The sequence below is a fragment of the Anolis sagrei genome, chromosome 5 (genome assembly GCF_037176765.1).
Source record: "Anolis sagrei isolate rAnoSag1 chromosome 5, rAnoSag1.mat, whole genome shotgun sequence".
NCBI classification, from domain to species: domain Eukaryota; kingdom Metazoa; phylum Chordata; class Lepidosauria; order Squamata; family Dactyloidae; genus Anolis; species Anolis sagrei.
Genome location: NC_090025.1, coordinates 115,143,582 through 115,159,331, shown reverse-complemented (window position 1 = coordinate 115,159,331; position 15,750 = coordinate 115,143,582). Strand labels below are relative to the sequence as shown.

General features: G+C 38.8%; 1 protein-coding gene across 20 annotated transcripts in view; it reads right to left on the bottom strand.

Annotated features, from left to right (window-relative positions):
• Positions 1-15,750, bottom strand: part of PCDH7 (protocadherin 7) — a 453,309-nt gene that overhangs the window by 366,864 nt on the left and 70,695 nt on the right. The window contains exon 2 of one of the 20 annotated variants that reach the window (XM_067469002.1): positions 1,604-2,132. The exons of 16 other annotated variants lie outside the window; for them this stretch is intronic. In XM_067469002.1, coding sequence (XP_067325103.1) covers positions 1,914-2,132 — 219 coding nt within the window. In that variant the 3' untranslated portion in view covers positions 1,604-1,913. 3 more of the 20 variants (XM_067469008.1, XM_067469003.1, XM_067469006.1) reach the window with 3 other exon arrangements.

Here is a 15,750-nt window from a genome sequence, read left to right as displayed (position 1 = left end):
AAATACAAAAAGACGTTTTATTCCTTGTGAGGCACTTAGCTGATAAACACTGTGAATGTGCAGTGAGCAACACTCGCTCAATAGTTCTTGAAGATGGTGCCAACGGCATGCATTTCTGAGCATAAAACAGACAAAAGAAAAATAGGGAAAAACCATACCATCAGTTATATGATGATTTGAAGTGTGAGGAAATCACAGATGACAGAATCAATTGCAGCTCTGATAGTTTTGTTTTTGTTTGTGAAGCTGGGAACTTATGATTCACTTATGAATATCCATGGCTTCACGATCGGCTGGTTTGCAGGAGAACTCATATATGCCTTTCTTTCTAGGAGTAAGATCCACTGAATTTAACAAGCTTTATTCTTAGCTAAAACACACATAGGGTTGTAGCATCACACATCTTTCCTGATTTGGTTACATGGGAATTTTCTCTCTCTTAGAGATGATAGGAATCCAGACTGCAACTTTCTTCAGGCAAAGTATGCAGCCTTCCACTGAACTGGAAGATTCTGTGTTACACACAGAATGTTAAAACAAAATGCATTCCAAGTACAATATATTTCAATGGAATAATTTGTCTGCTAACATCATTTTAGCGGCCTGCAATGAGGCAGAAAAAAATGAAGGCCTCTGTTAGCCCTCTTAAGGAATTGGTTTCATGAGAATTTTTCTCTTTCACAATATTAATCTATCATTACATGTAGAATGGGAACACCCCATCGCAACAGTCCAATATTTTGTAGAGGTTGAGTATCCCTTATCCAAAATATTTGGGGTCAAAGATGTGCCATATTTTGGATTTTTAAAAAGATTTTGGAATATTTTCAAATACATATTGAGATATTTTGGATATGGGGTCCAAGTATAAACATGACATTCATGTATGTTTCATATACACATAGACTGAAGGTAATTTTACATTTTATTTATTTAGTTAGTTCACATATTTTATCCCGTCCTTCTCACCCCCGGAGGGGGACTCAGGACAGCTTCACAATAAGCATTCATTCAATGTCAACAACAGTAATAAATTATAAAAGCAATTAAATAATTTGTTAATGCTTTAAAATTACTAAAACATTGATTAAATCACACAAGTTTGAAATCATACTCCAGGTCAGTCCATTGTCACTCACACAAATTGGGTCTCATTCTAAATTGCTGCCTCTACTGTTTGAATGCTTGGTCCCATAAACAGGTTTTGAGTTTAATTCTAAAGGATAAGAGGGAGGGGGGTAATCTAATGTCACTGGATAGAGAGTTCCACAGGCAAGGGGCCAGTACTAAGAAAGCCCTGTCTCTCGTTTTCAGCACTCATGTTTGCGAGGATGGTGGGATCAAGAGCAGGGCCTCTCCCATCGATCTTAGACTTCACAATGGTTCATAGCAGGAGATACATTCAGACAGGTAGGCTGGCCAGAACCATTACATTGATAAATTTAAATAATTTTACATATGAAAGAAGGTTTATCTCAGCAACCCATGTGGACAATTTTGGAATTTGGAATATTTCTGATTTTTCTCTTCCACTCACTTTGGCTCATTTCTATGTAGAGGAAGACCTATAATTTAGGTCTGCATTATAACTATTGTGACTCATTCTCACAAGAAAAAAATCACCTTCAATTTGTCCCCTACACCATTTTTTGCCATACATTCTGGATTGCATGCTTCAATTGAGGCACTGCATTAAGTTTTTGTTTTATTTCTGGTTTGTTTGTTTTTTTAATGTAGAAAGCAATCTAGGAGTGGCTCACAGAACAAATACAATAAAATCAGTAGCTAAAACAATAAAAACAAAATCTCTCAAAATCCATGTATTAAAAGCCTGGTATAAATCGCAGCATTCATAATTAATTATGTTTGGTCTAACACAGTGCTGGCAGCTTATCTCATTCACATGTCCAGATCTACAGGAGAGTTTGGATTACAGCTCCCAGCAGCCCTAGCCAGCACAGCCAGTGGTGAGGCATGCTGGGAGTTAAGATCCAACAACATCTGGAGGGCTTCACTTTAACCGGTAGTATGTCTTTAATGGTCTGTTGGATGGCAGAAATCTTCAGCATCAGACCCCGTGACTCGAGGAGTGGAACCTGAATGTTCATAGTCAAGATGAGAGCTTGGGGCACCTGGAAGAGCAAGAGATGTTGTCTGGTGCCAATTAATTGGTTAAAGGTTGGGTTCTGGGCCTCCCAAAGACTGGGAGTTGAGTTATGACTCAGAATATATTTCTAAAAGGCTGTGGGTGAGTCCTGAGGAAAACACATTTTACACCGCAAATATACACGGACAGCTAAATGTGCAAGCTGATGCACAATTAAACTTATTTTTTTTAAACAAAAAGAATGCCACCCATCAAATAATATCCAACAACAATGTACTATATTGCTTAAAGGGATTCCCACGCTAAACAGGATGTTTGCTTCAGCTAATGAAGATAATAATATAATTACAATGTGTAATACATTATTTGGGTGTGCCATTCCCAAACCATATATCTTCACTAGAAGATAAGTATTACACATGTAATATAATGCTGGATGTCAAATGGCAGAAATATCTATGCAAATAGAGAATGAATGGACAACTTGCAGCCCTAGTTCTTCCTGTGACCTTCACCTAATTCAAGTTTGTTTGAAAATTATTTTATCAGTAATCTTTCAGACCTGATGCCAGAACAGTCTGTTCTTTCCTAAGCATTAGGACATGGATGGAAAGCAAGAGAAAGAACCAAGATATAACTATGAGGAAGAGGAAAAAGGACATTGCTCCCCAAATAAGAGGCTTCCTCTGCAAATATATTTTTTCCTCTGGCCCCCAAGTTTGCAGAATTTAAATGAACGAGAGACTGAAAATGGTCCATTCTTATATTTGCTATGTTTATTAGAGATGTGCAATATGGCCAAAAGGCATTCCATTTCAGGGCCTCTTGTTGGCTGATTCTTCAAAAGGGGAGGGGTATTGCCGTTTTCATTTGGCAAAGATTCAGGCCATTGGCTACTATTTTAAAGGCTCAATCCTCGATCATTCTAAGGCCTATCTGCACAAAATCTACCTCAATTTTAGACTCCATTTACAACTGCAGGCCTGCCAAGTTTTAAAACAATTCACCAATCTACTGATTCTTTTAGAATTATTTTAGGTTTTAACCACTTTAAAAAAAAACAAAAAAAAAAACAAGACAAGCCACAAAAGAGAGTTCTGGGAATTGTAGTTGCAGGTTGTGTCCATTCTCCGTCAATCAGAGCATGGACACAGCCAAGCCTTTTATTGGCTGAGAAACAGAGAGAGAGAAAACTTCAACTCCCATCATGCTTCGAGAGGAACTTTCCAATGTCTGCCCTATGCAAGTACTGCTGGGAAAGCAAGTTCCCTGCAGGCCCTCTCTGGAGGAGGAGTCTAGGAAACTTTTTTAAGAAATGGAGGGACACAGCTACTGCTGGGGAAGTGACAAAAGACGTGGTAAATCCCTATCTCAGATATATTGTAGATTTAAACTCTTCCTATCCATGAGCCAATAAAATCTGGCTCCCTGAATCCATTTTGCTGGGCTTTGCAGTGCCCTCCTCACAGGCCCGTAGCCAGGATTTCGATTTGGGGGGGGGGGCGCTGAGTCGGAGTGAAAGAGGGTCTACCCTAGCAAACCTTTTGTATCGTTACCCCAATACCCCCATGCATATGGGATATATTGAGTATGGTGATCAGATAATGATATGAATAAACATAACAGTTTAAATAATGCACCAGTAAGGCCTTCTCGCAGACCACCATGAGAATTTCGGGAGGGGGGGGATGAAGCCCCCCAAGTCCCCCCCCCCCCCCGGTTACATGCCTGCACTCACTATTCTGTTTTTGGATATTATGCAAAAGAGCCCACCAAATATTACAAATCATGTTCGCTCAAACTGATTTGGGCTCAAGTCTAGGGTTTATACTCTCATGGACACCTTGCTTGCCCATTTTTCTTCAAAGGTATAAACTGTATTCTTAAATGCGTAACTAACATTCAAATGTTAACTTTTTAAGAACCTGATGAAAAAAATCATGACAGTGGGGAAAGAAGCAAACTTCTTATATTGGAAGAACAATGTCTTAAACTTTTATCCTTGGAAATGAAATAAGGAAGAGGAACGGAAAGAGAGAGAGAGAGAAAGGGGGTGTTGCTCCCATGATTCCCATAAAATCAGCCCGAGATGTGTTGAGCATTCATACACATCTTGACAAGTTTCACTGAGTGGGAACAAACTAATCTACTGTAAAAAGGAATAGCTCCTATATGTAATAGTGTATATTTGTTCTATTATTCTGTTCATCTCAACTGTTAAAATATTCATTTGTCTTCTTTTTCCCAGAGTTTTGATTTCCTTCATTATTCATGTATATTTGAATGCTGTTTGTTTTGATTCTCATATTCACCTGTTTTGTTATTTCCTTTCACCATGTTTATTTTTCTTTTCTTATTTACCACCACCTGTCAAAGCAGCAGAACAAGCTTTAGTCACCTCTGCCAGCTGCCACCATTTTATCTTGCAGATATTCAAAACATCTGGGGATATTCTGGGGGAAAATGGCAGCCACCAGAAAAAAATCGGCTTTCTTGTCTTGGTAGCATTTTTTCCAGCCCAAGAATGCTGACATGACACCAATGGAATAGTAAAAATGGATAACTAATGCTTGTAAGCAGGAATCCCAAATGGAATTCTGAGGGCCCTCTCACAATGCAAATATAGCAAAATGATTCGGCTATATCTTCTAGGGTTCAATTCCTTGAGATTGTGGGATCTGCAGTTTAACTTAGAATTCTGAGGCAAAGAGATCTACTGTTTCACCAAATTATAGTAAAAAGTGGAACCATAGTGCTATATTTGTGTAGTGTGTCTCTCTGAATTACTTAGTGCATCATTTACAAAATTAATGAAAACTAAACTGAACATAAAATATAAGCAATTTCCCAATTTATCCAAAATCGATTAACTTATTTTACATGATGGGGTGGAAAAAGTGCAGCCCATTGGGCATGCATAGCCCGGAGCTGTTTTATGGTCCCTGAATCTTTGGGGGACATACATGGCCCCTAAATCTACTCTGATGCCATGGAGAAATGGTTGCCATGTTAACCTTCCCAAGTCATTTTTGTTAAAAAGGGACTTCTTAAAAATGGGATGACTTCCCAGACTTCCTCGAGTTTGGCAAAGAAAGAGGAGACAGAAGGCATATATAGCCAGCGAGATTCCCTGGGGGCATAGTCTTGAACCTATTCAAGACAGACACCCATTACTTCCTTATGTGAACTTAGAAAGTCAGCCTGCAATAGACAAAGTTATAATACATGAAAATATTTATTTTCTTTCCTTCTCATTGCCTCAATTTTCTAATTGGTATACTAAAGCTGTTGATATGCGTCCATATCAGGGGTTCTCGAACTGTGCTCTACTGAGCCCTTGGGGCACAAGTGATAGTGAGGGGCTCTGTGATGCCATGCTGCTTCCCACCATCTATTCCTCTTTCCTCCTCCTTCTCCTCCTGAGAAATACAGGGAAATTAAAGTTTGGAGCTGCTGAAACAGCAGCAGCAGTGGCAGCAGTGTACTCCTGGTACAGACCCTTCCCTCCTTCCCATCTCCCCACTGCCCAGACTCTTTTTCTCACCACACAGAACCTCCTCCCATCCACCTTCTTTGCTTCCAGAACCCTCTTTCTTCCCACCACTCAGGGGGTGCTTTGATTGTGATTTTCCTGCACAGCAGGAGGAAGGTGAACTGGATGGCCCTTGGTTTTTTTTCTATTATTATTATTATTATTATTATTATTATTATTATTATTATAACAAAGGCTGGGTAGCCATCTGTTGGGGTTGCTTTGATTGTGCTTTTACTGCATGGCAGAAGGGGGTTAGACTCGATATCCCCTGCGGTCTTCCACTGAAAATCCTTTTAAGTTTATGTTGGTTAAAAGTTTTATTCATTTTAAATATTATATTGTTCTTTGTTTCTTTTTTGTTTGCACTGCAAATGAAATATGAGCAGTGTGCAAAGGAATTTGTTCCTTTTTTTTCCAATCAGTTCACACAAACACTCTCCGTCCATCTGCTATTGGTCTGGCCCATCTGTCAAATTTTGAAACACGTGGCCCCTGTGTCCAAGTTTGGCCATGTTTGATATATATTATATAATATAAATTATATTACATTATATATAAAAACTTACTGGGGCTCTACGAAGAAACTGTAGCTTCAAATAGGGCTCCACAGCTGATAAACTTTGAGAATCCTTGCCCCATATCAATGCACAGGGCATTGGGGTTGCATGACATCATCTCTACCTCCAAAAAACTAGAACCCCACCAAGGTCAAAGAAACATGTACAATTATGAAGAAAGTCTAAAATCAAAATAAAATGAAAGAATCTGTGGTTTGTTTTAAAGTTTAATTTTGCTTATTGATTTGCTGAAAGGGAAAAAATCAATACAGTAGAAGTGTACAGTCTCTCAAGTTTGATAATATATTCTTCATACAAGAGGCCAAAACTTCTGCCATATTATAGATTCCACCACCTGAGAATGAATACAAAAGTGGACAGACCACCAGTTTTTTTTAAAAAAACAACAACAAATAGTAAAGAAGATGTGAGACTTTCTACAAAGAAAAAAATGCATAGCAATCAAATAGCAAAGGCACGATCAATCCAAAGCTAAGCACTTTTAAGTTCTAGTGCCTTCAGTCAGCGAATTAAGTACATGCTTTAACTCCTCACACTGGAATCAATAGGATTTAAAAGTACTTAACTTTGACATGATTGTGCCCTCAGAGTGTGATCTTCAACACTAGATTTTTGAGTATCAGAAAAGGCATACTGTGAAGTCAAGTACACATTTTATTAATGAATGTAATTATATGACATCTTCATGTAAATATACCAGATATAAACCAGCAATCTGAACAGTGAAAACATTACAGTTTATAGGAAAGCAAAGATTTCAAAAGAAAAATAAATACCTGAAATATTCACTAATAGTCTATTCTTGCTTTCCACACTGATGATGGCAATGGTTGATTAGATGAAATCAGTGTTTGGGAACAGGATCATCTAATTCTTCCCATCATAATATAAATTCAGAGGTTGGATCCAGAGAAAAGAGTGCATAATGGGGCTAGTGGAAGATAACTTCCACAAGACACCCTAAGTCCTATTGCCAAATCTTCTGTTGAGGGCCACAGAACTTTACTGAATATGGTGTGGTATGGATGGCAGGGAGAGGAAGGGAATCAAATGGTGGCACTTTGGAAAGTAGGAAATAAATTGTGAAAGATGCCCTAAAAGGGGAAAGCCCTTCTTAGCACCTTCCCTCATTACACAATCCCATTCACTCCCTAGCCCAGGGAGGGGGTTATCAGACAGAAGTCCAGTCTTAAAAGTTGGGTTCTATGGGCCCCATTCTGCAACAACTTTCTAAAGATCCATCCAATGCTTCTCATTTTCATGTGTGCTAATTATGTTTTTGAACTTTTGGCTACCCCAAAATATCTTTGAATTGTAATGATATGTTAAGAATGCCTAGAAATGCAAAGAGGGCATATGTTTCATGCAGGTTCCCTTTTAATTAAACCAAGACCCCCTAATACTGTAATTCCAAGTAGGAAAGGTCGTTTTTAATCCAATAATGTCATAAATAAGTCAAGATTTAGCTATCACACGTTTTAAAATACATATATTTCAGCAGATTGCAACTTGTTTTTTATGAAAAACATTTTTATGACAGGGAAATTCACAGATTGCTTGTTTTCTTCCCCATACAAAATCTTTAACATCCTACTCAGTGTACCAAGAGTGTCCAATCCCTACTTTCTCCACAAATATTTCTAAATGATGGTATTTATTCTGATTTTTTTCACAATCAGTTTTGAGGTATAGATACCATTTCTTTGTTGATCTAGCACATGCTTAAGGGATTTGTTTAAAACCTACATAGCGTAGCTAATTTCTTATTTTAAGCACTTTAAATTCCATCCTCCTGTCCCGCACCGGTTACTAACGAAAGCATTAATCAGACGAAATTCTTTGACAGCATTCCAGTCTTCTCAGAGGCAGATTGAATGGGAAAATCTGTCTTGCTCTCCAGTCCATAATCCTACATAAGATGGCATGTGATGCTGTTTGTCCATAGTTGACTATTTCATCTTACCGGAAAGAAAAAAATAATAAAACAACCTTTCTCACATCCCTTTGGATTTATTGAATCAGTTCACGGCTTTCCCCAAGAGGTAATTGGAATTTCTCATTTGTGCATATATTTTTTCCTTAAAAAAATAAGAATGATTCAGAAGTCTGTTTGAAAAATAATGAGCTTTTGCTTTAAATGTCTTTTGAGCCTTGCAGTGGCCCCGCCTCTTGGGAATCGATTTCTTTATATGACATTCTTGAACAGAGGTCCCATGTCTTTTTATGATCCAACATACACTAAGAGTTGGAGCGTCATTCATAAATATTTCACTTACGAGCACATACATTCATTTTACACGATTCCTCAATGTGGCGAGGGGGCTGCGTAGTCTGCATTGTATCCACCTATAAAAAATACAAAAATATATGTCTGCTTACCGGGATGTGAGCAAGGTTTCACTAACCTATTCCTACCACAATGGATTTCTTTTTTTCTTGTCTTCTTCTTTTTTTTAAAGGAGTGATTTACATCTCGACACCCTTAAGCACATTCCACCAGCTTAAATTATACATAGGCATAACACCGCATGGAATTCAGTTTGCAAGTTAAAACAAAATTTAAAGCAAAATGAAACAAAATACAGTCCTGATCCAGGCTTATTCAATTGGAAACATACTAAATTTTGCTTTTCCCCCTTTGGATGGTTTTGTCATTTTGTGGGAATTGCTCATTTTTCTCTGAGCTAGTCCTGAAGAGCCCAGCTTTTCTGACCTTAAAAAGGGGGAAAGTTAGGTTAAATCAAATTGCTAGTACCAACTAGAACAGATCCATTGAATCAGCTGAATTTCCATGACCACTTACCTATCACTCATCAACTGATTCAGTGGGTTTACTTTGGAATTAACAACAGGATTTTAACAAGTGTTACAGTACACTGGCAGCTGTCCAAACCAAGGGTCTTTTACATTAGATACTTACATTGCTGCATTCTATTTATGTGCTATGGCTGCACTTTATCAAATCCTGGGATTTGCAGTTTAGGGAGATGTACTTAGAATTTTCAGCCGGAAGGTTCTAGTGACCAAACTACAAACCCAGTATTCTATAGGATCTTGGCATGTTAGTTGAAGTAGAACCATAGGCTGCATCTGCACAAGCCAGAATTCTCTAGAGTAGCCAACTATGCAGTTACCCTGGATGCAGCACAAGAAGTCCACAACTATCATTGTTCTCTCCTCCTGATGGCCACTACTGTTGCCACTGTTTCCAAGCAGTTCCTTGGAAGTCACTTCTGGTAAGGTTGCAACAGGGTACTCAGCCACATGATCTCTAGAAGCTTCTGCCCAGTGAAACAGAAAGTTTTCGCATTATTTTTATTACTATTTTTACTTTTTAAATATATGGACACTGGATCACTCCAGCTGCCCACATTTCAAAAACTCTGGGGTCACTCTGGACCTTCCCAGAAGCTCCACAGTAAATTTTGGCTCCCTCAAAACTTGATTAATGACTGTAAGCAGCACTTATGCTGCAAAACATCTGTTATTTAACATCTATATGCGACCACTTGCTCAGCTGGTTCGAGGTTTTGGGCTTGAGTTTTACTAGTACGCTGATGACACTCAGCTTATGTTGAAGATGGAAGGCTGGCCAGACTCTGTACCCGATAATTTTCATCAATGGCTTGAGACCGTTACTGGATGGCTGCATGCCAGCAGGTTGAGGGTAAACCAGCAAAGACGGTGATCCTATGGCTGGGTCAACTGGGCAGTGGGGATATCCAGCTGTCTACCCTGGATGGCGAGGTGCTATGCCTGTCATCATTGGTAAAGAGTCTGGGAGTCCTTTTGGACCCTCTGCTGACAATGGAGGCTCAGGTCACCGCCGTTAGCAGAACCACCTTTTTTTCATCTGTGGCAGGCTAGAAGGCTGGCCCCCTATCTGTCCAGGGACAACCTAGCTATGGTGATCCAAGCCACGGTCATCTCAAGACTGGACTACTGTAATGCCCTCTACATTGGCCTTTCCATCCTGGTGATCCGGAAGCTCAAGTTGGTACAAAATGCAGCTGTTCGGCTTCTTGCGAGAGCTCCAATGAGATGCCACATAACACCAATCTTACTGCAGCTGCACTGGTTGCCAATTGAGCACCGGATCACTTTTAAAGTGATGGTACTTACCTTTAAGGCCTTATATGGTCTGGGGCCGATGTCCCTAAGGGACTGCTTCACCCCCTACCAACCACAGAGATCTCTCCGTTCTGAGGACCAAGATTTATTGGAAATTCCCAGTGTTAAAACCTTGCGTCTAACAGCAATTAGACGCAAAGCCTTTACAGTAGTGGCACCATCGCTCTGGAACACTCTGCCACCAGAAGTTCGTGCCTTGTGGGACTTATCAGCCTTCTGCAGGGCTTGTAAGGCATTTTTGTTTCAACAGGCTTTTGACTTTTGATCTGTTGTTTTAATTTGTGTTAGATTCCAGTTTGTTTTGTAAGCCGCTCTGAGCCCTAGGGGAGTGGTGGTATATAAGTTTGAAAAATAACTAAATAAATAAATACCAGGCGTGCATCATGTGGCCTGTTGTCGGTGGTTACAAGGTAAACTCGTTTTGTTTGATCTGTGTAGATGCATCCTTGGTGTTATAAAAGAGGCTCCATCTACACTGCAATACAATCCAGTTTCTGATCCCAGATTATCTGCTTTGAACTGGATTATATGGCAGTGTAAACTCATACAATCCAATTCAAAGCAGATGATCTGGGATCAGATACTGGAATATATGGCAGTGTAGGTCTAGCCTGAGTAGTAAGAAAAGGCCCCGGGTGGAATTTCTTGTGTGGGAGTAAAGAGGCCATATTAAATACATTATAAACTTTTATATGTTCTTCTTATATAATTAGATATTTAGGGTGTATATGTAGGTGCTGCCCAAACCAGAAGGACCAAGTCTTCTTTCTCCACTCTTCCCTGTAACAGCCAATAAATCAAAATATGTGAGGTGACTCACTCAATTTGGAGAATTCCTCCATGCACACCCCAGCATGTGGCAGTCAGGGAAATGAACTGGAGCCAGAAATATGCAATGCTAGATTCCTGCTGTCCTGTGTTTTAAGGGACATGTAATTTGGTGGTTGGGGTAGTTTGTTTGTATGCTAGTACTAGTAACCTCAAGATCTCTTAAGGTACTTGCAGACACTCCACTGTCCCAATTTGGCAAGGCAAGCCCTTATTAATCCTTGCCCTTGTCATTCTTTCATATGTTACTCAGGATCTCGGTTGCTTTCTCCTTCTCCCCCCTCCTTTCCTCCCTTTTCCTTAGCTTACTTCATTTACAGCAAACTGAGTTCAAACTGCAAAAGTAGTTTACACAAAACAGGGGACAGAAGAGATTGAATCTTGCTCTTCCCTGTATATTTAGCCTCTCATAGTTTGGGCAATTTTTCTTGTCAGTTGCTTTTGCCATATTGACCACACTTTGATGTTATTTGGCTACATGTGTCCAAGTTCCCATCTGTGAAATATTTTAGGATATGCCCTTGCATGGAGCTTTTAACAAATGTGAACTGTACTTGGACAGCATTACTATGTCCTCAGAAAAAAAAACTGGCAATAACTCAATGAAATTTCTGATTCCTGAGATAAAAGAAACAGAGATATGGATAATGAACAATCATAACACTAATCTATTGCTCAATTTGATACTCCTAAAATACTTTTCTCTTTTCATCCTTTCATGCAGATGAACTGTCCATCTTTTCATGAAGACGAACTTCAATCCTGTCTTCTTCTGACAACATATTTTTTCTTCCTGCCCAGACATCATGCATCATAACAAACAGTATTTTATACATCAATTTGTTATGTGATGTTGAGAGTGTTTTCAAAGAAGACAATAAGAAGCCCTCATTTGGTGCACATGAAAGGTCTTGTTCAACTGTAGCGACAGTTTGTAAATACCATATATACACTTGTATACACTTGTCTAAGTTGACCTCACATACAAGTTGAGGACTTATACATGAGTATATAGTTTGTGTCCCAAACTGATTATTCTTGTAGATTACATTATGTTTTTAAAGCATTTTATTCTAAAACAGATTTTCTACTTCATCAGCTGGGGAAAAGGGGGAAGTGGGGAAATTCATCTTCTTTAGGTGGCATTTCATGGCATCCCATCTATTAATAAGACTAAGAATTTACTCACCCCCATCATAGAAGATTCCCTCCTCCATCTTATAATTCAACCATCTGCTCAATTTCCATCACACAAGCAGGTGATGCCTCCTCCTATTTCAAGGATACCAGCACTTTTTAAAATATGCATTCCTTTTAAGACACCACTTTCCCAGGTGTCATTTGCCCTCAAGATTCCTCTACTGAAGCAGGATTAAGGCACCTTTTGTAGGGCACCACTTTCCCTTGAATTGTTTTCCCTCAAGATCCTTTCACTGAAGCAGGGTTAAAAACCTTTCTTAAGGTATCACTTTCCCTGAGGTTGTTTGCCTTCAAGATTCTTCCAGTGAAGCAGGATTAAGATTGAAGCTCCCAAGTTTAATGATGAAACCTCAGGATTATGCATAAAATGGCACTGTGATATGGTGAAGCAATCATTCAATATTTCTCTCCCATTCTTGTAGCTGTATGTTTTAAGAAGTCAGCACACACATAAAAATGGATAATGTATTCATAATATGGGAATATAAAGGTGTTTTTCACAACTCATTGCTCAAAGCGGTTCCTGATATCAAGGCTAATTTCAGAAGATGGCAGGAACAGGTGCATAATGGTATTTGTTAAAGTTTATCAGGATAATTTTGGCAATACCAGCATGTTTTCTTTTCACAGAATTTCACCAGCCTTAGACAACACAGCCAATGGTTTCAAATGCTGGGATTGCAGTCCAGCAATACATGTAAGGACATGCGATTATCATTCCTTGACTAGACATTCACTGATAAGGGCTTGGCCTTTTCAGACTCAACTTTAGTTCTGCCCTTAATCTCATCTCCTTCTCTTCTCACACTAGCTCTAAATTACCTCTGTTTTGCTTTGCTTTCCTTCACAAAGGTATCACTATGTGACACAGCAAACAACTCAGAACAGTCTATGAGTCTTGAAAGTGATTCTTCCCCTGCCATTACTCGAATATACTGTGTTTGTTATTTTTTCTGATCATCCCCAGGTGAGGGGAGGGGGGGTATATAGATGATACCCACCTGTCAATCGTGGTCCTACTTACTTTTAGAGTCCCTGTAAATATTTCAAATTCCAACCCCACTGGCATCCCGAAGCAACTGTGGCTTACATTATAAAACCACAAGTCAACCCTTTAGAAATATTAACCCTATTGAGAGCTGTAGTGTTAATTATTATAAAGTTATAGAGCTGAGTTGCATTACAAAATTTCCTGAAGTTCATTTTAATAATTGATATTGTTTCTTTTACAAAACCTGTTCTAAATATCAGGTTTTCCACCACCATACTACAGAGTCTTCCTAATAAAATATGTAGTTTAACCACATCTCAATAAAACATATTAGGCACCTTACAAGGCCTGTTTATATTAAATGGCTTTTTCACCCCCTGATGTAAATAAGCAAGCAAGAAAAGGAAGCTGGGAGTAAACCTGAATTTGAATTCGTCAAAGTGAATCTGACCAATCCCCCTGCAAGATATTTGTTTCTGTACATGTGTCAATCTAAGAGAATCTCTGTGAAATCAATCATGTTTAAACTATTATATTCAGAGTGTAAATAAGTCTAAAGTAGAAATAGACTTTCCCCCTCCTTTTCTCTCCTCTTTCCTTTTCTTCTTCCAAGCAGAATGCACAAAAGGTTGCCAAACGTCCTTAATAATATGCCCAAACATCCTCAGTAAGAAGTGCCTGTTCTCAAGTCAAAACACAATGTTCTCATAGAAAAGCCATCTGGAGCAAGTGTCTCTAAAATACACAGCCTTTGTTGTAGGAACAGCATCTTTCCAACATTCCCATTGTATTCCTCCCATCCTGTTATCAAATATGGTGGTCCTGACAAAATGATCTTTTTTTTGCAAACAAACAATCTCTTAAACAGCAAACCTCAACCCACAGCTACTGTTTAAGTATGTATATCCTTGCTGGGGGGTTGTGGAAGCTGTAATTCAAAAAGGAAAACTATTTCACACTTCGCTTAAACACTTCGTTTGGACCTATATTTCCATTTCATATATCTCTAATTAGGAAGATGGACCCAATGAAAGTTCTTTCAAAGCAAAGCAGTGCAGATGATGCTCCTATCTCAGGAGAAGTCCTTGGCAATTAAACACTCAGTACACAGCCACAGATGGAATCCCTAGGTGAGATATCACATATGGGGTGCTCCATTGGTAGGAGATCCACCATACATACTCAAGACTGTCATACTCAGTGTGAATCTTTCCCTAACTATTTGTGGAAAAGTGGACTGAAACCTATGTCTAGCAAGGCATAGCCTATGTAGCAGTCTTTGTCCCATTTAGACAAATCAAGAAGAGCCCCACATGTTTTCCAGAGCCAAACCAATCTCACCAATCCATGGCTGTTCAGTGATGGTTCCTTGAGGGGTTCCTTTAAAGAGCTATCTTCCACTTGAAAGCTCCAGCTCTGGTGCTTAAACTGTTAGCAGTTTCCTTAATGGAAATAGGCATTAGCAACGCTGCAACCTGAAGCCATGGGGAGCTACAGAAATGAATGGTAGTAGAATGGGTGGTTTCTATCTTTCCAAAAATGTCTTATACATTCAGTGATGTAGAATTGATCAATCCCTTGGCCCACTTGTCATTTTAGTATCATTTCAGCACACTTAAGGTAGTAAACCCCTGCAACACACATATATGTAACATCCCTTAGAGAATGAGAGGCCATAAAATAAATTGAATTTGTTCCTCCATAAAAAAGGTTCCTTGCTAATGTGCAACAGATGTATTTTACTGCAACCATTTTTTTTCTTCAGTTGGAAAATCGTCAAACTATAATTTAGTGTGAGATAATCTACTAGCCAAATGCTAAAACATATAGCATATAACATAGCTAATAAATGCAACAGCTGCAAGCAAGACAAAGATGTGCTTCACTAAACTAATACACTCTTAATAATAATAATAATAATAATAATAATAATAATAATAATAATAGTAATAATTTTGGACCAACTTTGAAAAGTTCGTTTAAAAGATATAACTTCAGTAGGTTGTCCCATAGCAAGTTTTGTCAATAAAATTCCCAACAGACTTACTTAGGATAGCCCTTCCCTACCTGGTACCTTCCATATGTGTTAAACTACTAGTCATTATCTCCAGTTAACATGGTCATGAAGACAAGAGAGTGTCATACTGTAGGTCACTAGATCAATGGAAGCCTGTATGTCATTGGGATGATGAATCTGCAAACTCAAAGTAGATTCAGAACTTTTAGTAGCTCCTTTAAAATTTAGAGTAAATCCCAAGGTGGAGTTACCACCTCATGGACACAGAAGTCAACACTATTACTGAGGGAAAGTACTAGAAAATTCCTAACCATTTAGATAAGTGCCTCAATCCACATCAAACCCTTACTAAAACTGGAAATG